Source organism: Cheilinus undulatus, linkage group 22 (assembly GCF_018320785.1).
Source record: "Cheilinus undulatus linkage group 22, ASM1832078v1, whole genome shotgun sequence".
NCBI classification, from domain to species: Eukaryota; Metazoa; Chordata; class Actinopteri; order Labriformes; family Labridae; genus Cheilinus; species Cheilinus undulatus.
Genome location: NC_054886.1, coordinates 24,848,574 through 24,876,224, shown reverse-complemented (window position 1 = coordinate 24,876,224; position 27,651 = coordinate 24,848,574). Strand labels below are relative to the sequence as shown.

At 39.5% G+C, this 27,651-nt stretch overlaps 1 protein-coding gene across 1 annotated transcript; it reads right to left on the bottom strand.

Annotated features, from left to right (window-relative positions):
- Window positions 1–120: 120 nt before the first annotated feature.
- kcnj10a (potassium inwardly rectifying channel subfamily J member 10a) lies at window positions 121–27,651 on the bottom strand. Its single transcript, XM_041778869.1, has 6 exons — window positions 27,261–27,651; window positions 11,683–12,075; window positions 10,831–11,042; window positions 9,050–9,181; window positions 8,636–8,813; window positions 121–1,977 (listed from the first exon to the last, which is right to left on the bottom strand). Exons 2-6 carry the CDS (start codon window positions 12,065–12,067, stop codon window positions 1,565–1,567), a joined length of 1,320 nt encoding a protein of 439 aa, XP_041634803.1. The 5' UTR covers window positions 12,068–12,075; window positions 27,261–27,651; the 3' UTR covers window positions 121–1,564.

Sequence of the window (27,651 nt, the reverse complement as noted above, 5' to 3'; positions counted from 1 at the left end):
TAACAGTTTTATTATACTTAAGTGGTTTATATGAGTTTTTATTTTTACTGTGAGCCTTATTTCTGCTTAAATAAGTTAAGACATCTAATATTTATAATATTTATACATTTTCTGGTGAAATAAAGAAAAATAAGTGGTTTATATAGTGAAATATATGTGATTTTAGTCATTTTTACAACGGTTTTATTAAACTTAAATGGCATAAATCAGTTCATATTTTTATAGTTGGCATCATCACTGCTAAAAATCACTTACTGATTTAATATTTTTGATTATTACAGGTTTCATGTTGGAATTATATGATAAAACTGGTGGTCCCACCATGACTTATACACTCTTGCCTATTGGCACTAAAAGAGGTCAGAATTCAAATATAACCTCACCATGTCTTGTTAAATGAATACTTTTTAATATTCAAGTAAATATTGGTTAGAATCTTGAGTTTTCAATTGTTTCAATGAGTGTCCCAAATAATTTTCTTTATTATGTAAATATAATAGCACTGTTTTCCACTGGATTTTATTCATTTAAGGTGAGGGGACTCATAAATGTGTAAATTTTAAAGTTAAATACATCTATCTTATGCACTTGTTCTCACTGGATAATTTAGGTCATGTTACCAAACTTGCTGAAGTTACTGCTGTCCCACAATGAAACATGGATCATTCATTTTTATTGCTATCGACTCCTGAATGATAATCCTTCTAGATCCAAGTCCTTGTAATACTACCATTGAAACTTTTCCTTTTATTGGTGGTGAGACAAAACAAAAATGTAATTTTGACAGAAGTTGAATTGGCTTAACCTTGCAGAGTGAATGGGTTCACCAGAATCCATGTCCACCTGGGTTAACCAAGCCTCCCTGAAATCTGACTGGCCTCCCAAAATCTCTAACAAGGGTTGGCTATTCGTTTTGTCAGCCATTAACAAGCTGTTTAAGGATATTCAGTCTCTAAGCATTAACCTACACCTGACAGTTATTGTTATACAGATATTGTTTGTAGCCCCCACTGGAAAAAAAGTTTGGACACCCCCGCCCTGTTGGATAAGTGGTTCAGACAGTGGATGGATATAAATACTTATCTTGAGACATTCAAATCATGAGATTCAAATCTTGTAATTACCACGTCTAAAATTAGAGATACAACTGACCTTATAATATGAAGATTTGCAGCATTTGCAATAAATCAAGTCCATTTCCAAACAGAAAAAGAGAATAAAGGTTAGAAAGTGTATCAAAACTGGTTTGATATTGTTTTCTGCATTTGTGCATGTTGTGCTTGTAACTTGCTCCCTTTAAAGTTTGTTTGCAGGCAGTTTGTTGACAACATGCTTGTGGTTAAAGTAGCTGAGAATATGTGTAGTTTGTGCAACATAACAGCACCCATGTGTTTGTTTCATCTCCTCATCTGAAAGTGTGTGGGCGTACTGTGTGAGGGTGTTTTTGTTTTTTTTTTTTAGTTCGGTTTTTCTTCCTCTATTGAGCAGCTTGCGTCTCTTCTTCCTGTGTGTGTCTCATCTCAGTTTCACATCATCTTTCCGCAGCTTTCCCTCGTCTTTGTATTCACACATTGCTGATACGCACACTCAGTGGGCTGCTATCTCTGATCCTCCCTCTTTCTCGCCCCCGCTCTTCCCCTCTGTAGCTCTCCTCCAGACGCATCTTCTCAGGGTCCATCTCGTCCTCTTTGCCCTTGACGTGGTGACGGGACGCCTGCGATGGTGGGCTCGGCGGAAGGGCCTGCTTGAAAAGCGGAGGGGTTTTGGTTTTGGCCACTTTGTCGAAGAAGGCGAAGTCGGCCACATATTTTCCTGAGGGAGACAGGGAGACGACTGGGGGAAACTCGTAGCCCCAGAGGATCTCATCGGGAAGGTAGGACGTCCGAACCTGGCAGGTGGCGGAGGTCGGCTCAACAGTGGCACTCATGATCACAAGAAGTTCAAAGTCGGCCAGCTCTGGGTCTGTCCAACCACCACCTAGAGGAACAAAGAGACTTCAGATTAACCGGCAAACTAAAAACAGCATTCTATTCCAAAGAATGCCCAATTTTTTATTGTTTTCATCCTTTCCACAGATTGGTTTCCATTCAGCCCATTACTATGTAACCAAAGTACAATATAAGGCATTGGTTCCCAACCTTTTTCCTGAGAGCCTTATGTGTAAGTAAAGTTAAGCCCCATGGGACTTGTGCAAAGTGGCAGAAAAACTGTTAAACCAACTTCTCAAAACAGAAATTATGAGTCAAATTTTCCAGCCACTGGGGGGCAGTGTAACAACCCAAAAACATGATAAATCTGCCCATTCATTCAGTAAATCATCCACACAATTTATCCCATGTGGGGTCACTGGGGGATGGAGCCAATCCCAGCTGTCACTGGGCAAGAGGTGGAGTAAATCCATGGCTGGTAGCCAATCAGTCACAGAGCACCAAGTCAACCATGCAGTGTAAACAGTTCTTGAGCTTATTTCCCATCCAGACAAGAATCGAAATCCATTTATCCTCAGTTATTCCGTTTTTTGATTTACTTCAGCCTTGAACTTTCGTTCGAAAAGGATAACTCAGTAAATTTTCAGTTTGAATGGTTAAGCTTAGGTACTGAAGACTAGGTCAGAGATTCATTCATTCATTGAAATAGTCAGTCAGTGTTGGGGGTTAGAAAGCATGCAGAAACACACACAAGCACACACATCCTGAAATTTCCAAAACATAAAAACAGCCCAGTTACAGATAGTTTCCACAAACACTCAACCGGATCTAACAGACCCACAAACACAAACACAACTGATTCCTAAAATTGGAAAACACCCGCCAAAGCAAAAGCTGCCCATTTCAGAAGCTATCCAGTTAGAAACATTTGACATATTTTCAGACATTATGCTGAACATCCTCGTCATTCGTGCTCTCATAACACACAGGACACACTTGAAGACATATGCGCTCAAACAAGCACACACCTGCATCAACAGGCCTCACTCAGAATGCAGACTCTGTCATCTGTCTAAACAGCCCTTCCCCTAACCCAGACCCAGTAACGCTCCCAATAGAGAAAAAACACCAGGTTTCGCAACTTCCTTTACACAAGACGACAAACTCGTGGGATTCTCTACATCAGTGGTTCTCAACTGGTCAGGCGTCAGGATCAACTAGAAAGATCATTACAGAAGGACATGGATACATCCATCATATTTTACTCCATTTTCCCAAGCCAGCATGGACATTTGACCTATCTTGTTGAATTTCTTTGTTATCTTGGGAAAACCATTTGTATTATCCATAAAAGAGGGGAAAATTATGTAGAAATCTGGAGACAAATACTGAAATATAGTTATCAGATCAAATGTCGATACAACATCTGGTTTCCCATGTGCTATTGCTGCTCATTTTGTTTTGGTGTTGGATTTCCTTTGTCTGGTTCTTGTGCCATAATTCCCTGTCATTGATACGGAGGGCAAGACCTTTCAAAATAATGCGCTCACACTTGGCATGAACCAGACCATGAATCAGTTTGGTCTTAACCGAGACCACACCTTTGGTTGGTCGAAGGTCCAGCTGTTTGATACAGACTATGGTCCAGGGGAGGTTTCATGCCTATCATTTAGGTTTGGATCAGCTAGTTTAACTTTACTTTCAGTCTTAGTCTTTAGATTAAATGCCTTTTAGTTTCCGTCACATTTTAGTCGTTTAATCCCTTTACAGTTTTAGTCGACAAAAACTCTAAATCATTTTAATATAGTTTTAGTCCATAAAAAGTCCTCACATTTTAGTCTTCACTTTTGTCCAAGCATTTATTCTCTTGCCTAAATCTGGTACCAAATCATGGTAGTGTGTTCTCTGCACCCCGCCAAACCTGGGGTCCCTGCTTTCTACTGCTCAGAGGCAGAATAGCTAAAGATGCATTGCATTTGACAGTTTTACCCAAGGTGGAGAAATATCACAGATTTTAAATGTCTGATGAAAACTGAATTACATTTTAGTCTAATTTTACTCATCTTGACAAAAACTAAACTTACTTTTAGTCAGTTTTAGTCATCAAAGATCTATTCTGGTTAGTCGTAGTCTAGCCTTTCTCATGGAAAAAAGACTGTCGACAAACATTTTTAGTCATAGTTTTAGTCGACAAAATTAACACTGGTTTGGATTAAACTGGAAAGTCTGAAAGTCTGAACCACATCACTCAAGTGTGAAAGCACGCTGAAACAGAAAGATAAAAATACCCTGTAACAAAGGTTCTTTGCATGGGTGCTCTTCTGATCATTCCGGTTAAGTTAGATGTCATCAGTGTTTGCCATTCTGAAGTGTTACTTAATTAGGGTACTGTCATGCTGAATTGAAAGTTGGTGTTTTCCAAAGAGCTCTGGAGGAGGTACAGCTTTCTTCGAAAAGTGCCATTTCCAGTCACCCAAAAAAAGACATGCCAACATTGGAGTCATATTACAACTGGAAACCATGAATTGTCTGTCATCAGGCAGATGCCTGTTGCAAAGCTCCAGTCTGAAACGTTTGTGCCAGGTGTAAAAACAGATTTGACCAATCAGCGTCATTTGAGGAGAACGAGGCAGAAGCTACAGGCAGAGTTTAGTTGTACCGTAAGCCAGTAGCAGTTGCTTCTGCCGCTGTAATGTTTAGCTCAAATATAGCTGTAGTACGGCAACAGTTTTAATACAACTGAACCATGTTTTTTTATTAACCCTCAAAGCCCTAAGCCAGTGGTTCCCAACCTTTTCCAACTCAGGGCCCACTTTTAAGTTTCAAAAATGTTTGCGGCCCACCTCCGACCCCATAAATACGGCGGTCATATAATGCGTTCTCAGAGCACTTTGTTAAAATTGAAGATTGAACATAAAGGACTGAACTGAATACAGGAACAGCATGTTGAAAGCTCCACAGTCACTAACACAGCATCTGCAACGTGTTGCAACACCTTCAGTGTTTACAAAGTGACAGTTTTCCAAGAGCTCCCCATACAATAACCTCTAGGTAACAACAAAAATTCCTATCTCTCATTTGCTTGTCACATGTCTAATACTTGAAGGACAAAAAACAAAAGAATGAAAAGAATATTTGAACATTTTTAATATCCTTTGAAACGTAATCGAGTTTTAACATTTAAAACTCTATTCTGTATATTTTTTTTATATAATTACATTTCCCCTCCCCCCGCAAAAATCATACTATTTTGGAAATTATTTGGTGGCCCACTTGCAATACCTTCGAGGCCCACCGGGGGCACGGCCCACAGGTTGGGAATCACTGCCCTAAGCTATTTTACCCATGTTGTCCGCTTTACTTACTGTTTTAAAAAGCTCATAAAACATCAACCCTGTGGCAGAAGTCAAGCTACAAACACCCTTTTATCAGGACAACCTGGGCTTCAAGAAAATGTGGTCTGCAGTAATGTCACTTGAAAAAAGCTTTAAGAGTTTTAAACAGTCATGGAACTACAAAGACAAAAGAAAAACTAAATGGAAACAAAACTCAAAGCAGTAATGACAGAGAACTTTTTTTGCACAGACTTGTTCTCCTATCTTTTGAGGACCAAAAGTAAAAGAAAAAAAAAATTATCCAGTGATAAAAATCTTTGAAAAATCAACATATTTATACAAGAAGTCCTTGCACATTTTTGCATTGACTCCATTTGTGCCATTTTGCAAAGCAGTTCCTGTCTGCAGAGACACAGAGGGCCACATCACAGGCTCTCTGTTACTTGTTCTCTTCATTATGATCTATTCTGGCTGTCTCCTGCATGAACTGCCCAATTAGACAGTTTAAAACAGCATCACACAATGAGAGAACAGCCTGCTGTTGGTTCGAGAAGCACTATGGAATACAATATGGTGGTCAACATGCTAGGCTAGCAAAACTATTGACAAAAAAATGGATGAAAAGATGTTCAATACAAGATTTACTGGTGTGGATTTATTCTTTAAATACCCAGGAAAGTCATCCAAGTTCCAGGCTCTCTAGAATAGCCTGGATAGCGTCATTAGAACAGCATAATGACAAGCTTCCATGGAAAAAAGAAAGTGGCGACAATTTATGGTTTAAAAGTTATTTAACTTTAAATAACCTGTCTCTTCTTCTTGTGTATGATGTCCATCTCAGAGGGTGAAATAAAGAGCAAAGAACAGCACTGAAAGTTTTTCATGACAAAGAAAGAGGTTTTCGCTCTTCTCCTGACCTGCTATAGCATGAGTTTGCGGTAATCACAGGCAGGGTTTAGCTGTACTGTAAGCCAGTTTATACATTGGCCACTGCCGGTGTGGCAAATAGCTTGCTTGTAGCAGTAGCAGTTTGATCAGAACTGGGTGACATTGTTCTTATTAAATCAAGAGCAGAGAGCCACACTGAAAGCTTCTCTTGGCAAATGTGATGTTTCGCACTTCTTCTGACCGGCCTCAGCATGAGTTTTATCCATCAACAAGCCCCACTATTTATGAACTGTGGCAGCATCTACCTGTCAAGCTCAGGTTGCTATGGGAGCAGCGCATGCATACAACCTCGTTTCTGTCTTGTCAATCTGATTGGCCGTATTGAATGTGACAGACAGAATGTTCATCCAATCACTTTCCGAGAATTTTTAAAAAGTCCTGCCTTTCCCAAACGCTTTCTATGGCCACTTTCCCAGATGAATGGGAAATATATCCATGCAATGGAGATATGAAACAGTCTATCTAGCATGTACATGTAGGTTTGCAATAAAATGTAAGTTTCCCTATTTGAAGGTTTGAAAACAGCCTTTAAAGCCTCACTGGCAAATTAAGAGCAGTTTGAATCTACAGGTAATTTGGATGTTGGAGCCCTGAAGTGTGTGCAATTTCTTTTTTTTCTTATGACCTCCTTAGCAAATGCACCTATCTCAAACATCAAGCATGTTTGTTAGTCATAAACCACAGGAAGTTTTATATAATGAAATTAAAGGTCACCGCATGAGTCAGAGGTGCTGGTTTTCCACTATGGGTGAGTAAATTTAGATTTTGGTAGGTTTGGCTGCTATGGCACCTTGCTGATCCATAGTGTCTCACACTCATTTTTTAAGAGATTCACATAATGTTAAGATTTACAAAGCTTGAGTGCCATTTTCATGCAACCAGGGAATATAAATCTAGCTCTGCTGGATGCTAAATTACATCAATAAAAACTAAGTATGCTTGATTATGACTATTTTGATACATGTAAGCAATTCAACTCCATCAATCTGTTGAGATTTCCATCAATCTGTTGAGACACCAATGCAACCACAAGCATTATGCCCTAACAGATCAACCAATCAAATGTATCTCTTTCTATAAAGACAGAGAGCATTTCCTGGAATCTTTTGAACATTGACATAGATCTGCAAGCTTCAAGATTAAAGCATCCTAATTAGGCCACCACTTCCTGTACTCACGGAAGGAAAGCACCTACATGAAGCAATACTGTAGAACTGGCTGTTGATTTAACAGGAAATAAAAGATTTCCTCAGTAAGGCTAATCATACAGAGATGAAGAAACAGCTTGGCTACAGGGGCTGTAACAACGAAGAAAGCATTTTAATCATACTACATACTGGAGGAAAATGAAAGTTAACTAACTGTGTCACTGAGGAAAAGTAAGATTTGTGAATGTAAATAACAGCGATCATAGTCTGTCAGTCGTTGAGACTTCCAGTGCTGAGTGGTCTGTGCTGCTGTAAGTGGATCTGCGCGGGCTTCGTGTCAGCACCCCAGACTGTACAGCATTGTGCTCTAATGAGGGGTGTCTCTGGCCATCTCTCTCACACACATTCCAGCCAGAATAAAACCCTCTCCTTCAGCCAAAGTCTGCACAGTTAGAGGCAGCCAAGCATTCAGCACATGACCGTAAATACCGACACACCTACGGTCACATTACTGAATGTACTATATATATACAACTACTTAGAGGAAGTAGTGATTACAAACACAGTGGCAAGTATATAAATTTTTGTTAGACAATAGAAGAGGTGAGTTTACTGCTTTACAACACCTTAAGCAATGCACATTTTGATTTGACCTATAAATGACCTACAATTCCCAGCTTCCTATTGATCAATCACTGATCATCCTTTATCTTGTGACAGCACAACTTAAAAATAACAGAAAACTTAAAAAAGAGAGAAATATTCATTAACGGTCTGCAACTGAGGGTGGTTTTACATTAGAGATTCCTGCCCAGATCTGAGTACACATGATCCCAAAGCAGGGTTGTCCAAACTATGGCCCAGGGGCCAAATGCAGCCCACAGTCCAATTTTGATTGGCTTGCAGCAGGCTCTTGAAATATTATGACATATGGCACATATCTGAAGATGAAGTTTGTGTCTAACTGTATTGAATTTCATAGTTTCAGCTGTGCTACGACGATAATTCTGTAAACAAACATCTTTCCAAGAAGAATTTATTGATGTGTTTTTTTGTGATTAAATTGAGACATTGGCAACCAAAATAATAACTTGTTTTCTGACTCCCTGATGGGTTATGGCAGCAAATAGCAGATATAATATTTAAGGTTAAAGTTAAAGCTTAGTAACTGTGGTTACACTGTGTAAGCTTTCTGTGGCATTTTAACAGTAAAGCCCATCTAGATTTTCAAAATAAAACCTTTCAACTTGAACTTAGCATTAAAGCAATGGCATACCTTTTGCTGCCCAGGCCCTGAGAGGGCTGTTGTCATCGATGATGTGGTAGAAAGTCAGGGGGATGATGAGGAAGGGGCTGTCGCTGGACGTGTCCACCTGGAATGGCACATTGCGCTGGTCCAGTCGCACTGTCTCACCTTCCTTTGTCAAGGACGTCTGAAGCAACTTCCCCGTCACCTGGGAGCCAAGATGGAGTCAGTAAATGAAGCCAAGAGGTTGCAGAAGGCATCCTGTAACCAAAAGGCCCCAGGTTTAATACCTGGGTGATATGTCCTTGAGTGCAGCATGAACTGACATGCCTGGTAACTGAGATGGGAGTTAACTTGTATTTGGCTGTAAATACTGCAGATTAGGGAAAACTGAACCTACATGGCACTCAAACCCCCCCATTAGCTTTTGAATAGCGTGCATACCTGGCATCCTAGTAGGAGGCTTTTGCGCATGTTGGCCACTCTTATCATGAGGCACGGCCGACCCTCGTGGTTAGATACAACAGCATGTTGACTAAATTTCACCGTCTCACCTCTTTTCTTGGGACGAGCCACCTATGAAGAGGAAGAAATTTTCATTTTCTTGCTTTATTTGATGATTCCTGTCTATGCATATCATAAACACTCCTCATTTCCCCTTGTAATCATGTACAAAGCTTAAAGTTTTTCTTTTTCTGGAAAGGTTGTGAGGCAATAAATAGGAAACTGTTTAAAGACTTATCATTAAAGTAATATTCTATCAGTGTAACTGATAAACAAGAGGCTGATTCCTGAAAATGTTGTGATAATACTACAGCCAATCGGACGTTGATCCTGCCATACCATGTGACTTTGGAGACCAATCATAAATGAGTAGCAGATTTCAGCAACTCCACTCGCTGGCATATGAATTCATCTGTTAGTCTGTGATGTGGACCTGGCAGTCTTTCTCACTCCATGTGGTCCCCAAGGAAATTTCAAAATTGTAAGAAAGCATTAAAATACTGAGACCACATGCCAATACCAAAAAATGTAAAAGACAGAGTTGTAGAAACATAAAAAGATAAATATTTCCATGAAAATCATTGATGACTTGTATTTCTTACATTTTTGCTTGAAACTAGTGGCTATAGGTGGCTAATAGCCCTCCTATCTGAATTAAACAAAAATGAAATGGGAATTTTTTTTTTTTTTTACTATGATAATATTTGGTTTATTGCTTGCACAAATATTTGATTTTAATTGAAGTAACTCCCTTAATTCAATTCTGAATGATATGCATACACCTTTTTATCTGTCTGAAATTTGTACCTTTTGAAAGTTTGGGAGTTCAATATCTTATTTTTTCTTCGAAAGTGTCAGTATCGGTCTAAGTATCTATAAAATTACATTAAAAAGTATCAGTATTAGTATCCAATTTAAAAATTTGGTATCGCCCATCTCTAGTGGTAAGGAGGCCAAAATTTAGACATCCTTAAAGATATAAGTGGCATAAACTGTACAATTTCCCACCATGGAAAGCTTTTAGTGTTTTAATTCTTTATTTCATGCAGCAATGCAGTCAAGTTTAGGTAATATTGAGGGTATACTAGAGCTTTATCAGAGATAATTGCTGCACTGCAAGCAGCCATTGCAAACAGCTGTCAGTACAACTAAACCCCACCCATCACTACCACCTCATTCTCCTTAAATGACTCCCAAGTCTTGCAGCCAGTCCCAGCTCATTCTCTCAACAGGACAGTCCATTTAATTACAGCAAGTTTTAACTGATCCCTGTTTGATCACACTGTGCTGCACTATAGAATGGCCTCTTTGGGTGCAGGCCTGCATCTTTGTATTCGTGTTCAGAGCTCTGCAGAAAGCATAGTTTTTCAGATAAATTATTTTAGAATTCCACCTTTAGGATGCACATTGCATCCACAGGATGAGTTTGGAAGTTTGCAACAAGCTGCTGCAACACTTTCCATTTTGCAATAAATTCTTAAATTGATTGCGAGTGTTTATGACTACAATCTCTTACAACCAATCACAGCTCAATCACAGCAACAAATGTGGTTCACTTTAGTACTGCAACTTCTCACTGATCTCTGCTTCACTAATGCTGATCACACTGCACTGTTGCTGGCAAAGCTTGCTTTACCTCCACCATTTTTTCAAATTCTTGGGGTGGTACAGTGAATTAAAAACATCTTTTAAGGCTGTTCCTACAGTTATCTTTGATCTACCTTTGCAAGGAAGGTGCCAGTGATGAAGATCTCCATCACCATGGTGATGACCAGCTGAAAGATGAGCAGTACAATGGCGACAGGACACTCCTCAGTGATGCACCGGAAACCGTAGCCAATCGTGGTTTGAGACTCCAGAGAGAAGAGGAAGGCTCCTGTCAGGGTCTTCACCTCCATTACACATGGAGTATGGTTGGAGGGGGGGTCAAACTCTGCAGGAAGGGAAGAAGAACAGAAGATCTTGGGATTGGTGTGTAAACTTATTATAAGGGAATATTTTGTTTTCTGTTCTCAAGGTCTTTCTCATATTGTATGTAACTGAAAACCATGCATGTGTCTTCCTGTTTCACCCATCCACAAAAATTAACTTCTACTCTGTGGGTTATTCCATTGTAGAATGTCAAGAGAAATGAATAACTGTAGTTCTTTTAATTCGTTTTCTAGCAATGCCACTGTGGACTTACAGTGGTTCTCCAAGGCAGCTTAGGCCTTCGTATGGGGTGTCTGCATAAAAAGAGTCTTCAAACAAAGAAAAAAACACAAAAAGCTGGGCAGAATGATTGGACTACACTGGGTTCAGCTGGTAGATCAATACCAATCTGCTTTAAGTAGTTCCTATGCTTAAAGCAGAATCCAGTGAACCAACAAGGTATGTCCCTTCATCCTCAGGGGAACATTAGAAGTAAATATATTCTCTATTGACTCTTTCAAATAAGACTGCAAATCCTTTGCTGTTATGGCTGATGTGGTCTTGCTTTGGGACGTTGCACCCTCTTAGGAATCTAACTAGAATGTTACTTGTGAAACATGGCTATGCACTATGCAGTTCAACCATATTCCCTCCCAACTTACCCAGCAGATCTCCATGAACCATTGCCACCAGGTACCATAGCACCCCAAAAACGAACCAGGTTCCAGCAAAGGTGGCAGAGAAGAGAAAGAATTTATAGCGCCATTGCATGTCCAGGAAAGTTGTCCAGAGGTCCCTTAGGTAGAGCGCCCCGCGTCCACTAACATGCTCGATTCGTACGTTGCTTCTCCCATCTTTGGACAGGACTCTGCGCCTCCTTCTAAGAGCATTAGGCCCACCAGCTTCTTTTCCTCCAACACCTGCACCAGCACCTACAGTCCCTCCTGTGGAGCCCAGCAGGGGCTTGGTGATGTCAGTCTGTGTCTGAGAGTGGCATACCTTCTGAGGGGATGAGCCCTCAGAGGAGGGTGGGGTGGCTGAGGTCATAGCTGGTGCTGTAGGGGGTTGGAGACAGAGAGAAGAGACAGCAGGGGGTGAATAAGAAGAGTGGGTAAAGAGTGTATACATGAACAGACAAAGAGATTCAAGATGGGCACTGGCTCTATAGGCACTGAGATCAAGTGAACAGCAGGTGAATTTAAATGAAAGGGTGCAAGATGCGTGAAAGGGATAAAAGAGAACATTTTATAACTGTGTGAATGAGAGAAAAATGACAGAGTGGAACATTTAGGAGGAGAAGAAGAAGGTAAAGAAGAGGAGAAGGGATTAGAAGCACATTTTTCAACTTGACAGTGTTCTGGCTGTCCATGGTGGTCCATTTAAGCCCCTTTACTTCTTTCACTGAAGGCAGCTGGCCTTGTCAAAATAAAAGCCCTCTTTCAGCTTGAAGGCACAGCTGCTCTTTCACATTAAAAGCCTGATAGTGCAGCCTGACTCACGTGGCGGTTGCACAAGACAGCTACTGAATTGAGATGGGGGGACACTGTTGGCTGTTTTTCCATGTGAAAACCAAAGTGATGCCTTGAATTTAATTAAGAAGGCTGAAAACTTCTGAACCAGCATATTCTCATGTGCTGAAAGCTGATTTCATACTCTAACATTCACTTTGGGCGTAGTTGTACCTGGAAGCAGAATCTCTCTCCCTAGATTTCTTGTCTCCCCTTAGATGTCCTATCTAAATAAGACAATAACCCAAAAGTGATCTTAAAATGATATTTTATCCACGCAAAGGCCCAACGACAACACCATCCAAGACTGCCAGGACAATCCGATACACCAACAAGGCCTGACTTTGTTAGCCACCTTGAGTCTAACCATCCATCCAACACTCTTTTGGCTCAAAGAGAGCAGATACCTCCAAACAGGTTTCATTGGCTTGTTGAAAATATTCCTTAAGAATATTTTAAAAACTCAAACTGTACAGCAGCAGAGAGCCTCAAGGTAATGTCATGTACCAATGGCTAGGGTTCCACTCTGACCAGGCCTGCCCACAGATTTGGCTTGGTCCCCGAAAACCCCAGAGAACAGCCCCTCCCGAGTGCAGATTTATTGATGATATCAGTGCATGTGTGTTGGAGGGTAACATTGGTGCCAGCATCCTAGCTATGGGTTCCCTCATTTTGGAGCTAAAAAGTTTGTCAAGCTATCATTGGGTTGTTATTTTCAAATTATTCATTCATGCCAGTTTTTAACCACTTTTCATCACTATTTCAGGACATATTTGCCACTTTTAAACAATTTTTGCTACTTTTAACCTAATTAACTACTTTTGCTGCCTAATTTGCCCCTCAATGCCATATCTAACCCATTTTTGACACTTTTTAACCACTTTTCACCATTTTTACCACACCTTGTCACCATTTCTGCCCCCCCCCCCCCCCTTGCAACTTTTTAACTCCTTTCCCCATTGTACTGCCCATTTTGGAAACTTCTAGAAATGTTTTTTCATTTTGAGGAAATTTTTGCCACTTTATAACCACTCACACCATTTTTACTGCACATTTGTTGACACTTTTTTTCCTTTCTTGCCCCATATTTGTCGCCCTATCCCTATTTTTGCCACTTTTAACTTATTTTTGCCACTTTTTTTAATCACTTGTCAACACTTATTTCTACCTATTTGTGCTTCTTTTAACCCACTTTTGTCTCTTTTTAACTGCCTTCTGCCATTTTAACCAGTCATTTTTGCCCCTTTAAGCCAACATCATGGTTTAGCTATGAAGTCTGACATAACTTTCTAATTCGTCTAGTTCAGCGTGCCTATCCACATTATTAACTTTACCCAAAAAAAGTAAATCTATTTAAAGAAAATTGGTGTACGTTTGAATATGCAACATAAATTAAGAATTTTGATTGCTATGATAAAGGTGGTTATTATTCAGGTTAAATGCAAAATATGGTTGAAGAGATCCTTGCAATTGCTCATGTCTACTACAAGTAGGATCTGTCTTGGATCTCTAGACATGGGGCCTATATGGGACTTATATGGGCTGATCTACAGTTGCAGTTTACATGGGCAGGCAATCACAGGCAGGGCCACCATGGAACCCACAGACAAACCCACATAGGACCCATACTGTAACCCACATACAACCCATGTGGGGCCAACAAGGAAATGCTGGCTGTGCGGGTTGTGTTTATCCACAGTAAAGTGTACTTCTACACAATATTGGGTTATTTCCTTTCATTTTGGCTGTACATTTTGGTTATTCATCATTTTAATTATTTGCAACACTGTAAAGCACTTGATATACTTTATGAAAATTACCACCTCACATTGAACAATCATAGCAAAGTCAAGTAAACTCTGTACCGGCAAGGATTGAGCCAAGAGACAGATGTGGGCTAGATTACGCAATGAGTTGAGATTCCGCACTCCCCCAATTTTCGTAGACCATACCCTAGGCAGCAAGTGACCAACATAGTGGATAACTTCACTCATGGTTTAGACGTGTTAAACATAAAAAACAACATTTATTTAAAGGACACAAGAACAAAGGAATTCCAGCAGTGATCACTGCACAATAGGCAACATCTAAACACATCTAAACACCCTGCCCAAGGGCATGATGAAAAAACTTCAACCCCTAGATATGAAATGGCAGCAGAGCTTAGATCAATTGACTTGCTACAGAGTTGAAAAAACACTGCATTGATCAACAGTCAACTTATTCCAATGCTGATGGCCATTCAAATCAGATTCTAGTTAAAATTACACTTTGCAATCCTGAGAATTCAAAATTACAGTTTTTGCTGTATATGTAGGTAATGTAGCTACATAGCTTATGTAGCTTACATTTTCTTAGTAGCTTTGTCAGTATTGATATCCATGAGCTTTTCAGGCTTTGGCTTTATTAGGTATTTAGCTTTGTTATCTGCATAGCTCTGTTATCTGCATGGCTTGTGCAGCTGACTGAGCTGCTACATTTGCTACATTCGTGTTTTTATGAAGGATGAGATATTTCTCCTGTAAGGAGACCATTTACTTGGTTTTATTAAACATTTTGAAATCAGGTTTTGCTGGTCAGGGGTCACCTTTTAGCTTTTAGTTTCCTAACTCTTGCCTCAACCCTAACCCTAACCTAATCGGAAGTTTACTCTGATTTAGATTTTGAAAGTTTAGCATGTCTATCTATTCTAACAGTGTCTCAGATTAAAGGTTCTGCAGTCAAAGAACCACAAAACATTTTCACTGCTTTTTGTCTTTGCAGTGCAAAACCATTTTGTCTGCGACCACAAATATCTGCAATGAATAAATGAACTAGACTCAGTGTGCAGGCTAGGGTCCAAAAATGCATCTGAAGATTTTGAAAAGCCTTTTGCCCCTTCCACACCCTCGAATTCAGAGTATACGCAGACGTTTTTTGTCCTATCAGCGTTTCATCCACACAGAAACGGTGTTTTGGGTGACTGTAAATGATACTCAGTGTGGATGGCTAACCGCATCTTTCTTGAAACGATTATGTCACACATAGCGTAGCTCTCTTAAGACACCTGAGCAGGTCTGGCCATAACAAACATGGCAGGTTAAAGATTTGTGTTCGTGCTGCAGAAGCTACTGAGCTTGTTATGGCTTTTACAGCAAAATCTGATGCTCCTTTACCACCACCACGAAATGCATACACCATATGTCCTTAAATCCAATGCAGAGAACAACCAGAAGGGCAACTACAAGAAAGTTTGTGTCAGTTTTTTGTGATTTTCTTCTCTCTTTTAATGTATGCCCGTGGCAGCAATACAGCGTCATATACAGGCTGGGCATATGCACTACAGCGTTTTCAGTTGTTTTCAGTGGTTCCATGCTTACACGGATATTTCCTGAAATGATCCCGTCTTTATGGAAAACTGTTTCAAAACGAAACGGCAATGTATCGTTTTCATGTCCATGTGGACAGGGCCTTAGGGACCAGGTTACTGTCATCCTGAAAAGACCACTCCAATCAGAAAATCTTTAATTAAACACAATGTAGATCTAGAGTCATGATATGCTGATAAAATGCTTTAAAAACAGAGCTCTGGTTCCTCTATCACTTTTGCCAGACATCCACTTTTCTCATTTGTCTCCTCTTTAAATGTATCTGTCTTGAAAGAGAGGTGGTGTAGTTGTTTACAACAACAGCTACTTCTTTACTTAAGGCTCAAGAGTGCCTGTTGTCAATTGTCACGTGACTGCTTCTGTCAGAGAGTGATGGTGTTACGTGATGGGATGGGTCTACAAGAGTCTGTGGGTGTCAAAGTGTCAGCAGAGCTTGGACATAATGAGAAGCCCTCCAACCCATCCTTGGGTGCCATGGACACTTATTGTCTCTATGTTCCTTATGCACCAATAGTAGTTTTCCCCTTAACTGGACTGCAGTTCTCTTCATCCACATCCTTCTTTTTCTCACTCACTGTAGACTAAATAGGCCCTTTTGTCTCAGACTGCCTCTGCTTTCCGGAGCGAATATAACAAAACCAAAAACAAAACAACACAAACAAAAGCCAAAGAAGCAGGGCGATCTGATATGCTCTGTCCTTTCCTGTCCTTTCTGACCCTTCTCTCTCCTCCCTCCACGCTGGAGCTCACACTGCGTGAATGAATAGAGATCTGTTGTTGATGTCTGTGTTCTGAATACTAAGATGTGGAGGGGGAGAGAGGGGAGGGAGGCGGGGTCAAGAGGAGGCCCACGTGATTGGCTGGGTCCATCTCCAGCTGAACTCTGAACCCTGCAGAGCTCCTGCCTACACATACAGTAAACACACACTTGTGTATCGGACATATAGACCTTTTGATTGAGATACAGAAGCATTTATTGTCCAGAGGAATGTGTGCTTTTCAAAGCAAACACCCTACGGATGAGTACAGAACACAGTTCTAAAAAAGTTGGGACATTGTGCAAAAATCTGAATGAAAACTGAATACAGGGCTGTACAAATGCTTTTCTAAATTCCAAATTTAATTCCTGCAACACCGTTCCAAAAAAGTTGGGACAGAGCATGTTACCACCATGTTACATCACCTTTTCTTACAACACTCTGTAAGCATCTAAAGACATTCATTTTTGAAATATTAAAAGTGCAAAGTGCCATTTGTTGTGTTTTGTGATTTATAATGAGATGTATATATTCAATGGGAGAGAGGTTTGAACAGCATGTAAGCAAGTCTTGTACTTGCACTCTGACTGTGAAGCCATGCTGTTGTAACCCATGCAGAACATGACTTGGTGTTGTCTTTCTGAAATAAGCTGAAAGCTTCCTGAAAAAGACTTGATGTTGCCCCAGTACCTCTTAGTGTTAATGCTGCTTTCACAGCTATGCAAGTGACCTCTGCCATGGGGACTATTACACCTCCAAACCATCACCGGGCTAGCTTATGAACTTTGTGTTGATAACAGTCTGGATGGTTATTCTGTTCTTTAGCCCAGAGGACTTGACAACAATTATTTCACTGGACTGGTGCATGAGTTTCCCACTTTGGCACTTCTAGGTGTTGTTCATATATGGTTTTGTGTTAACTGGCAATGGTTTTCCAAAGTGTTCTCACACCCACGTTGTAATATCTTTTGCAGAATGGTGCCTGTTGTCGGCATAATGCCACCTGAAGAGTTAGAGGTCATGAGCAGTAAATGTTGGATTCTGGCCTTGCCACATCAGGAAGAGATTTCTTCAGATTCACTGAATCTTTTGATGATATTGTGGACTGTAGATGGTGAACAACTGAGTCTTTCAGTGATTCTCTTTTTATACCAAATCATGTCAATATCACCTTCAACTAATTAACCTACTTACTTGTGGAATGTTTCAGATGCTTTTGAGCATTCCACAAATTTTCCAGTCTTTTCTTGCACCAGTCCCAGCTTTTTTGAGTATCTTGCAGGCATAAATTCTGAATATGTGTATGTCCAGCTTGAACATTTAATATGTTGTACATGTGTTGCATTTAATTGAGTAGACTGAAAAGATTTGCACATGCCGGTATTCAGCTTCTATTCACATTTTGCCCAATGTTCCATCTTTATTAGAGTCAGAAGGCCACAAGCTGAAACATGTTGGTCTGATAAAGTTGTTCACTATACTACAAGTGTTGTTGGAGCTTTCTGTTTCCTTCAAGACATTATTCATCCTCCATGCACACTGGAAGTTGGGGAAGTTGTGGCAGAAATACCTACCTCAGCTGTAAGAGCTGAAATTCCCATCACTACAAGTGAGGCTAGATGGATGTAATTAGCCACTTTTGTCTAAATCAGCTGGCAGGGTGGTCTAGGCCAACACAGACAAAATGCTAATGCATGCGAGTATGTATTGGATCTACTCTACCAATCCAGTCTGGATTAGGGTATCCCAGACCACTTCTGTATGCAGTTTGAACTGTCAGACTACAGAATTGTCTACAGTACGAGGTATGTCTACACCTAGTGTTAAGGATTACCCTTGGCACTTAAATGCCCAGAGGCTATTCCATGCTCATACAAGGCATACACAACCTTTGCGACGTATACAGTGTATGCTTTTTGCCAGTTGGGATTAAATGGGGCTATTATTGATCCAAGGAGATAAAATGCTCACTGCTTCTTCTTGATGGTAATATCTGATGGGCGTATTGTTCCAAGCAAGTATTCATCCAATAGACAGTACAGTGTAGAACATTGTAGGCATGTTTGGGCCAAAAACTGAGGCTGAAGTAAGACATAGAAGAGTAGAGTAAATCTGCCTCAGGCAAGAAGGCGGACTGACACAACCAAGGTCGTGCTCTGGATGTCCTTGCACGTTACCAGGGGCATGGGAAAATAATCTGATGAAAAATGATAAAGTCCACACCTTTAGGCCAGAGTAAGGGGTTGAAGTAGCATGTAAGCAGGGCCTGGGGTACTGTCCAGGCAAGTAGAAGGGTTTCCACAAACCCCTGGTCATGTTGTGGTTGTCCCAAGGGCCTGAAAACCGCCAGCGGTCTGCAGGTGTTTCACCAGGGGTGAGACAAAGGGCTTGGACAAAAAGATGCTGTTGAGCTTGACTTTGTGACCCCCCCGTCTCCAAACCCTAGGTGATGGCACAGCAGGCCACATGATGCAACAGTGTGTTATTAGAATTTTTTTTAAAAAATAAAGGTTTGGTTAATTTGGGGGAAAAAAATATGTCTTACATTTGCAAAAAGACCAAACCAAGAATTTTTTAGCTTAAAATTTTGGAAATTCACAAGAAAAAAGATAAGTTTAAAAAGTCGTAAATTTACTGTTAAACTCAAATGGTGGAGTCAGGATTGAGTCAAGTAAGCGTAGGTTGTTCCCACCCTTACTGTACATAGTTCTATGAAACACAGAGAGAGATATGTCAATGTTTGTGTAGCTAAAACAATGTTTGTGAAGTGTTTCCACGTAGCTGACAGTACCACAGACTGACTCTCTCTTCTAAAATGACTTCTCCCTCTCATCTGACAACCACACTCAAGGTTAGAGATCTCTTCCTCTCTGTCCGGCCCTCCATCGCTCTCCTTCCCTCTGTCCTGTGTGCACAAGAATCCTTTGTTTTCGAGGAGATGAAAGGGACAAAAGCCACCATTGAAAAATACGACTGGATGAGCGAGCGAGTGAAAAAGAGAGCAAGTTAGACGAGCAGAGGAGAGCGGTACGGAGCGTAAAGTGTGTGTATGTGTGTGTGTTTGCTACTGCGTTTGATCGTGTGAGTATGCAGTGCTTGACATTTTCAGGGGGCAGAGATGGGGGGAAGAAGAGAGGGAATAATTGGTTTCGAGTGACAGAAAGAGTGAAAAAGGAAGAGGGATAGAAATGGGTGGAGAAGGAGAGAGGAAGGGGTACTTTGGGTGAAAGTGGAGGAAATAGATTGGCCACAAAAGACGGTCATTAGTATTCCAGAGGAGAGAGTAATCCCTTCCAACCAGTTCTCCCAGTCCAGTGTCCACAGTCATAAAGAACTCCCTGCAGCCAGTACACTGCACTGAAAAGACTCAATACAACAAAGCCTGAATGGCTGTGACCAGTGTCCACACCACAGCAGCCTCCACACTGGACTGAAAGGATTGTCTAAACATCAACACAGTTCACGCCAAGAAGGCATCTGCTCAGCCAACACCAGACGTGAAAACCACAAACTTTCTGGAGCCAAACCAAGCACTGCACAGTGCTGTACAAATGGGACACTGTTTCGTCAATGTGTGTCTATATTTGCACTAAAGAATGTCAGACAATTTCAGCAACAGAGGAAGTTTTTTTTCCTGCCCGCTTTTCCTTTCTAGTAAAGTCTGTCTATGCCTATTTTAGACTGGGTGCATGGTGGCTGCATCTTGGCAGCATCAGGGCTTGATTTTGATGTTAATAAGTCAGGGTTTTCATACTGCCAGCATGAGCGCTGCATCTCATGTGCCTGATATGCTTCTCTTAGAGAAAAGAAGACATTTGTGAGAGGGATGTTGTTGCAGACTGTTCATCTGAGACACCATGTATCACAGAAAGGCCAAGAGGGTCTGCCTGCAGACCTCGATGGTGGGGGGCTCTGCTGCAGACCTCTATGGTGGAGCAACCTCAACCTTGGGGTAAGGAAGTGGCGTACATTACCCAAGCTGGAACCATGAGGTCATACTGAATGACGTATACTTTCCGCTGGCCGTCTGAGGTTATGGTAAGTTTACTGAGGGTAAGGGATTGAAATCTAACGCACTACGTACTAAGGAAAGCCCAAAGAGGTTTAGAGTCAGGCACCTGAACCCTAAAGGTTAGGATTAGGGTAAGGGGGAGGGCAATAAAATTAAAGCAAAACACTTCAAAATAAGGAAAACCCAAAGAGGGATAGGGTCAGGCACCAGAACCCTAAAGGTTAGGGTTAGGGTAAGGGGGTTCAAACTAGAATCAAAACACCACAAACTAACAAAAACCCAATAAAGGTTAGGGTTAGGTACCAGAACCCTAAAGGTTAGGGTTAGGGTAAGGAAACTAGAATCCAAACACCACAAACTAAGGAAAAGCCCAAGAGGGTAGGGTTAGGCACCAGAAACCTAAAGGTTAGGGTTAGGGTAAGGGGGAGTGGGATGGGGATAAAATTGAAAATAACACCACACAAACTAAATAAAAACCAAACAAGGGTTAGTACGTCACTTCCTGCCCCACGGTTGAGGTCGCCCTGTTGTAGAGGTCTGCAATAGATGAGCCCAAAATACTCCACCATAGAGGTCTGCAGCAAGATGTCTCTCCAGACAGGAAGTGTTAAAATTTTTAAAATTCAACTTAATGCACAACAAAAGTTGAAATTTGCATTCAAGAAATAACCATGTTACAATAACATGTTACAAGCAACAGTTCATAAATACAATAGAAGAAAAGGTCAGAGGATTAAAGTACATATCAACCCATTTTAGAAGGATTCACGTGAACGGTGGCTCCGCTTGCCATTATTAGCTTTAGCTAAAGCTAACATGGCTACACTGGGTACGTAATCAACTCTATACCTAAGCCAATAATGCTAAGTTGGCTTTAGCAATGTGAGCTTTAGCAAACAAAGCTAACGCTAATGTGTCTATGAAGGTATTGTATATACATAGCTTACATAGCGTCTTTTCTTAGCTCAGCTTTAGCTACATTGGCTACATGGCTACATAGTTCTGTTACCTATGCTTTAGTTAGCTTAAGCAACATGAGCTCTGGTAAACTTAGCTAAAGCTAACTTAGCGATGCTGGGTGCCTGATCAAAATTATACCTAAGCTGATGTTGCTAAGTTAGCTTTAGCAATGTGAGCTTCAGCAAACAAAGTTAAAGCTAATGTGGCTACAAAGCTGATGTATATACATAGCTTACATAGCTTCTTTTCTTAGCTCAGCTTTGGCTACATGGCTACATATTTATGTTATCTATAGCTTAGTTAGCTTAAGCAACATGAGCTCTGGTAAACTTAGCTTAAGCTAACTTAGCTATGCTGGGTACATAATCAACATTATACCCAAGCTGGTGTTGCTAAGTTCGCTTTAGCAATGTGAGCTTTAGCAAACAAAGTTAAAGCTAATGTGGCTACAAAGCTAATGTGTATACATAGCTTACATAGCTTCTTTTCTTAGCTTAGCTTTAGCTACATGGCTACATAGCTCTGTTATGTATAGCTTGGTTAGCTTAAGCAACATGAGCTATGGTAAACTTAGCTAAAGCTAACTTAGCTACATAGATAAGTTGATAGGTAGCATGCTTGGTGAGCTGAGATTTAGTTACATTGCCACATTATGCTTGAAGCTTGCACAGCTACATAGCAATTTAAGCTATGCTTGCAGCATTGGACTGTTTTCATGGAGGATGAGATTTTTTCCTGTGTGCAGACTGTTTACTCTGCTTTATTGAATGTTTTGTAATCATGTTTTGCTGGTCTGTTTTTGTTATCCTACCCCTCACTTTAACTTTAACCGATTTTATTTTAAAAGTTTTAGTATGTTTTTTTGTTCAGAGATATACAGATGAACGGTCTGCAGCCAGACCGTATTGGCTTTTTCTGTAAGCTGAAATAGACAGCAAAATAATAAATGTAGCATCATATCGTTTTAAAAGACATGTATGCCCACATTGGTAGTTTAAGTTCTAATGTGTTATTTCTTGACCCTGCTGAAGGCGAGAGCTAAAAACCAGAGAAATTATGGCTTTCATGATTTGTAATTCATACTTTATCCAAGCTTTGCTGTTGTAATCAATTCTTTAAATCATCAGAAAAAACAAGTCGTGTATCATGTAATGCAATCACATTTTTAGACAGACTTTGAAATGTTTTTTTTTTCAGTCTGCTTTACTGATTTTTAAAACTGCAATAACAGTGTAATTATAGTAAAGAAGCTGCTATCATTAAAAGAGGAATAAAAGTTTAAGCTTTTCCAAAAGTCAGATCTGTATTTCATTAATTTAACTGTAAATGAAACAAATGATTTAAACAGAGACCCCAACAACCGCAATTTTAGCCAAGTAAAGCAGATCTGCATTTTGCTTTGACATTGTCCACATTCTATGTTGACATAATTCACCTTAATGAGGAATTTAACAACAAGTAGTAGATGTAATGAGTATCTACTGTGATTTGTCTGTCCTAACTTCCACCTTAAGATCCCTCCTGAGCCTTCAGTCGCCTTCATTTCCTCAGCCCAGAGTTTGTAGTGTAAGAGTTACGACACTGACCTAAATTAAACAATGCAAGTACAGAGAGCTGCTGTAATTTAAGACTGACTTTTACCATCTTCTAGTAGCCAAATGTCTGCCTCTCTGCAGTAAATCTGACTTGGTGCACTGCTGCTGAGCCGCAGACAAGGACTCCTCAATGAGAAGACGTGATTTGTTTTGACCAAAGGCTTCCTAGCCAAGACTGTGTGAACAAACACCTGCTAATGAATGAGCACTGGAATACAACTCGTAGAGTTCAGCTACGTTTGCACAGTAGAGACTGAAGTTAGTTTAGTAAAAGCTGCTTTGGTTTATTTACAACTTCCACAACCAACATATTTATTTACTTACTTACTATACTATTTATGTGTGCATTATTAAGTAATGTACTGTGTGATGTAATCATCATACCCAGGGGTGGTTTAGGTAATGTAGAGGCTTGATGAAAAGTCCAACAAGAGTTTTTTTCACATTCAGCACAAAAGCAATTGTATTGATAACAAAGCCAGAAAGCTACAGAATCTGAAATATAAATACTCAAATACCTAACAGTATCTGTCAGTGTTTTTTAGAAGACCATCATAACTCAAACTCAGCACATTGGAATATTTTAACACATCTGTAGGCTGGATATAATTTTAACCCTTTGGTAACATTCAAAGTTTGCACCCTAATAAGCCATTCAGTACAAAAATGTCAACTGTGAAAAACATCCAAAAATAACTAGATAAACTAGATAACATCAGTCTCTGTTCTGATCAAACTGCCTAATATCTTAGAGATTTTAACCCTTTAAATGCCAGATTTACCACAAGAAGTCATCATTCTTTTTATGGGGAAAAAAAAGGATTTTTTTTTAAGTTAGGTTTATGGGGAATTTTTCCAAGCATAGTCTGGGATATATCAAAGTATATCAAAATTGATACATTTTTTATTTTTGTGTAGTATTAGATTTAAAATTTACTACCCTACTAGGCTATTTGTGGTTAGAAATGTCCACGTCCAAAAATCACTATAAAAATATTTCAGATTAAACTTCACTTTTTTTCACTTTTTTGGCTTGGATCTTTCAATCAACTTCAGTCCTGATCAAACTATATTCAATTATTTTTAGGATTTGAACCCTTTCAGTGCCAGTTTGAATAGGTGGTGACACTGTTTTTTATGAAAATCACAATAAAAATAGTTATTTTCCGTATTATGTATGATAGATGGCAGGAGTGATTGTTTTAAAGTTGGTTGTATCAAAGATTAACAAGAACATTGTTTTATGATGTATGATCAGTGCTTTTTTTTGTTTGTTTTTTGTTTTGTTTTTGTTTTTTGTAGTGTCTGATTTAAAATTCTGCTCCCTTAAGCCATTTGTGGACAAAATGTCCAATTTACTCCCATTTTAACCACATTTTTAATCACTCCACTATAGCAGAATAAAATCATGCACAGTATAATGCAGGGGTCCTTTTTAAAGAAAAACAGTAAAATCATTTTTTGCGTTAAAACCTAGATTACACTGTTTTCCTGTTATAACCCTATGCATGAAGTAAATATTATTTTTAGAGGTGCAAACACTATTAATCCAACTGTTATAATGCAGTAATTTGTTATTTAGCATCAGATTCATGTAATGTCAAAAAGTTATTTAGCATTTTGCAAAATGAATTTTGTGAACTTCAGTCAACACTCAAAGTCAACAGCTAACACTGAGAAACATGCAACTACTGATGCAGGTTAATAAAACATTTATAAAACATCTTTCTAATTAGTAACTGTTAGGGTTTTTCAGCTATTTCATCCACTGTTACTGTTCAGTCTTAAAGTGTATATGGTGCAAGAACTGTGGTTTGCAACTGTGGTTTATAATTTCAACCACTTCTCTGTAACTCACTTTTCAGTCCTGACCCACCAGTTGAGAAAAACTGTTCTACTATACCACAAGTGAATGAATACTACTAATAATTACTGTAAATCTAGGCTGTTTCAGTTGTGATTAATCTCAAGATTTCTGTGGTAAATTGTGATTAATCTCACTTTTTTGTTGCATTTGGAATTCCACTATTTTCCATACAGATCTGTATTATTGGTTGTTTAGGGTAAATGACTTCATTTTGCAAACAAGTCAGATTTTATTTTGAAGGACAACAAACAACTCTAGGTAGATTGAAGATAATGACATTAACTTAAGCAATGAAAAAGGAACATGCCATGGATTGAGAGGGGATTAAGAGAACTGTAAAAAGGTAAATGATTGACTTTTGTCTTGTCCACTGAGCTGTCTGTGAGTTTTAAGAGTGAAATGAGACATTAAGAAGTCATGATGGACTTATTTTACATCACTGTGGATGCAGGGAGACGCTACAGTTGCCTGAACAAAGTGTGCTGAAAGCAGGGGTGGAAAGTAATTATGTTTACTCAGATTACTGTAATTGAGTAGATTTTAGGTAATTGCATTCTGAAATCAGTACTTTTACTTAAGTACAATACTATAGTACTTTATCTACCTCTGTTGACTACACAGTAGCTCATAGAGAGAGAATGATTCTACATCACATCTCAGAACAGCATAAACTGGTGTTGATGTCTCAGGGTTAAACATTTTGATTTTTCCTCCCAAAGTGTAATTCTAACTCCATTCTGAGTGAAATGGTCTTCAGTGTTATATGACAGTATTGATCCACAAGTGTTAGTTTATCTCTGTAAAGAGTCAATTAATCTGAGCACTGCCCACAGCGATTTCAAATCTGGGGGGATGAGTGGGCAGAGTTTCCCATCATGCCCTTGGGTAGAGTGTTTAGATGTGTTTTTTGTCGTGTTTGGATGTTTCCTGTTGTACGAAGATCTCTGTGTGGGTTCTTTTGGTCTTGTTTCTGTTGGATTGTTGGGGTTTTTGATGTGGGACACATTTGCACCATGAGTGAAGTTATACACTGAGTTAGAGTTCTCACCTGTGACTTTAGGTGTTCTAGAGGGATGTATAGTACCCACTGCATTGCTATGAGGTTGACTCTCTGAAGCTTTGCCATATTAAGAAATATTTGACTACACATTTAAAGAGTTACATTTAACTCTATATGAGTTTAATTATTTCTGTCAATTTTGCTGTGTTTAACTTTATTACAGAGGTGTGACTTTACCTGAACAACCTGGCTGAACAACCTTTTTACTTTATCCACCTCTGGTTGAAGGGACAAGAAAGAATAACATTTTAAAATGTATGCACTAATTATCTTGATTAATAGTGTTTAATGCATTGATGCTGGCAGCCTCATTGTAAATGTTGTTTATTTTGAATTTTAGCCTGCAGTTTTTCTTTTTTTTTTTTTTTTTTTTTTCCAGTCATGTTTGTGGCGTTGAAATTCAGAAGCTGCTACTAAAATCCATTTTCCACTTGGGTGTTAATAAAGAACTACATTCTATTTTAGTTTCTCTATTCTGTTGTACTTCTACAAATATATACGAGGTCTACAGCTATAAAAACTGCATTTACCTACACCAAGAATGTCAATAAATGGATACATCATGGTTTATAAATAATTTTCATTACACCTGGGATTATCTATAGCATACAAAACTCACATTTATAAATCTATTAACTATTATGAGATTTTTAATTTTCTTTTTGCAGATGATTCCAATATCTTCATCATAAAGTGTGATGTAGCTATCAGACATTGAGGAAGAGATTTCCCAGCAGAGCCACTAATATCTCTCCACAGTGTAAACACTACACCGCAGATACAGCAAAGACCTGTCTGAACGTCAACTTGCGCATAAAAAAATCCAACACTTTAAAATATGTTCAGTCTGAAACTCCCCAACGACACCTGTACCAGAACAGCTGAAGACACTAGGATGTACCACAGCCAAAAAAAGTGAGATGTTAGCGGATTTTCACAGTTAAAATGTAGATGGAGTACAAAGCAGAGACAAAATACTGCCAGGATTTTTGGTTAGGTGCATTTTATGGTGTTGAAACTGGCTTACGAGGAGCATAACACAACTAAAAACTGAAAAACACGGATAAAAGTTGTAGATAAAGAATGAATTTTGCAATGTTTGTGTGTCTTACCTTTCTGTTGGCTTTTAACAAAGGTTCAGTTTGACCTCAGATTGGCAACTTGAAGATTTATCTGATTTCACTGTCCGGCAGACATGTGAAAAAGGCAGATTTTGACAAATGTAGGAAAAAATAAATCTAAAAAAAATGAGAAATTTCAAAGTTTGACAGCTCTAAACCAGATCTAACTTTGACATCACATTGTTCTTCTCTACGCCATTGTCATCCTATTTTCAAAAGAGGAAAAGAATGAGAAAAAAAGAGGAAAGAAGAGAAGCCAGTGGTCAGTGAGAGTCTCCCAGCACACTGGTACTGGCAGTACCGGTTCTGGCTCACTGTCACTGGGTCATTATGTAATCAGATGAGCTCTTCTCCTCGCATGTGGAGCGGAGAGGGATCCCTG

What these genes read in the sequence shown, in the direction of transcription:
- kcnj10a (XM_041778869.1), bottom strand. Translation starts at nt 12,067, where the DNA reads ATGACCTCAGCCACCCCACCCTCCTCTGAGGGCTCATCCCCTCAGAAG. An exon ending in GGTTCATGGAGATCTGCTGG is followed by an intron (nt 11,043 to 11,682) that starts GTAAGTTGGGAG and finishes CCCTTCCTGCAG; the next exon opens with AGTTTGACCCCCCCTCCAAC. An exon ending in GCCTCCTACTAGGATGCCAG is followed by an intron (nt 8,814 to 9,049) that starts GTATGCACGCTA and finishes CTTGGCTCCCAG; the next exon opens with GTGACGGGGAAGTTGCTTCA.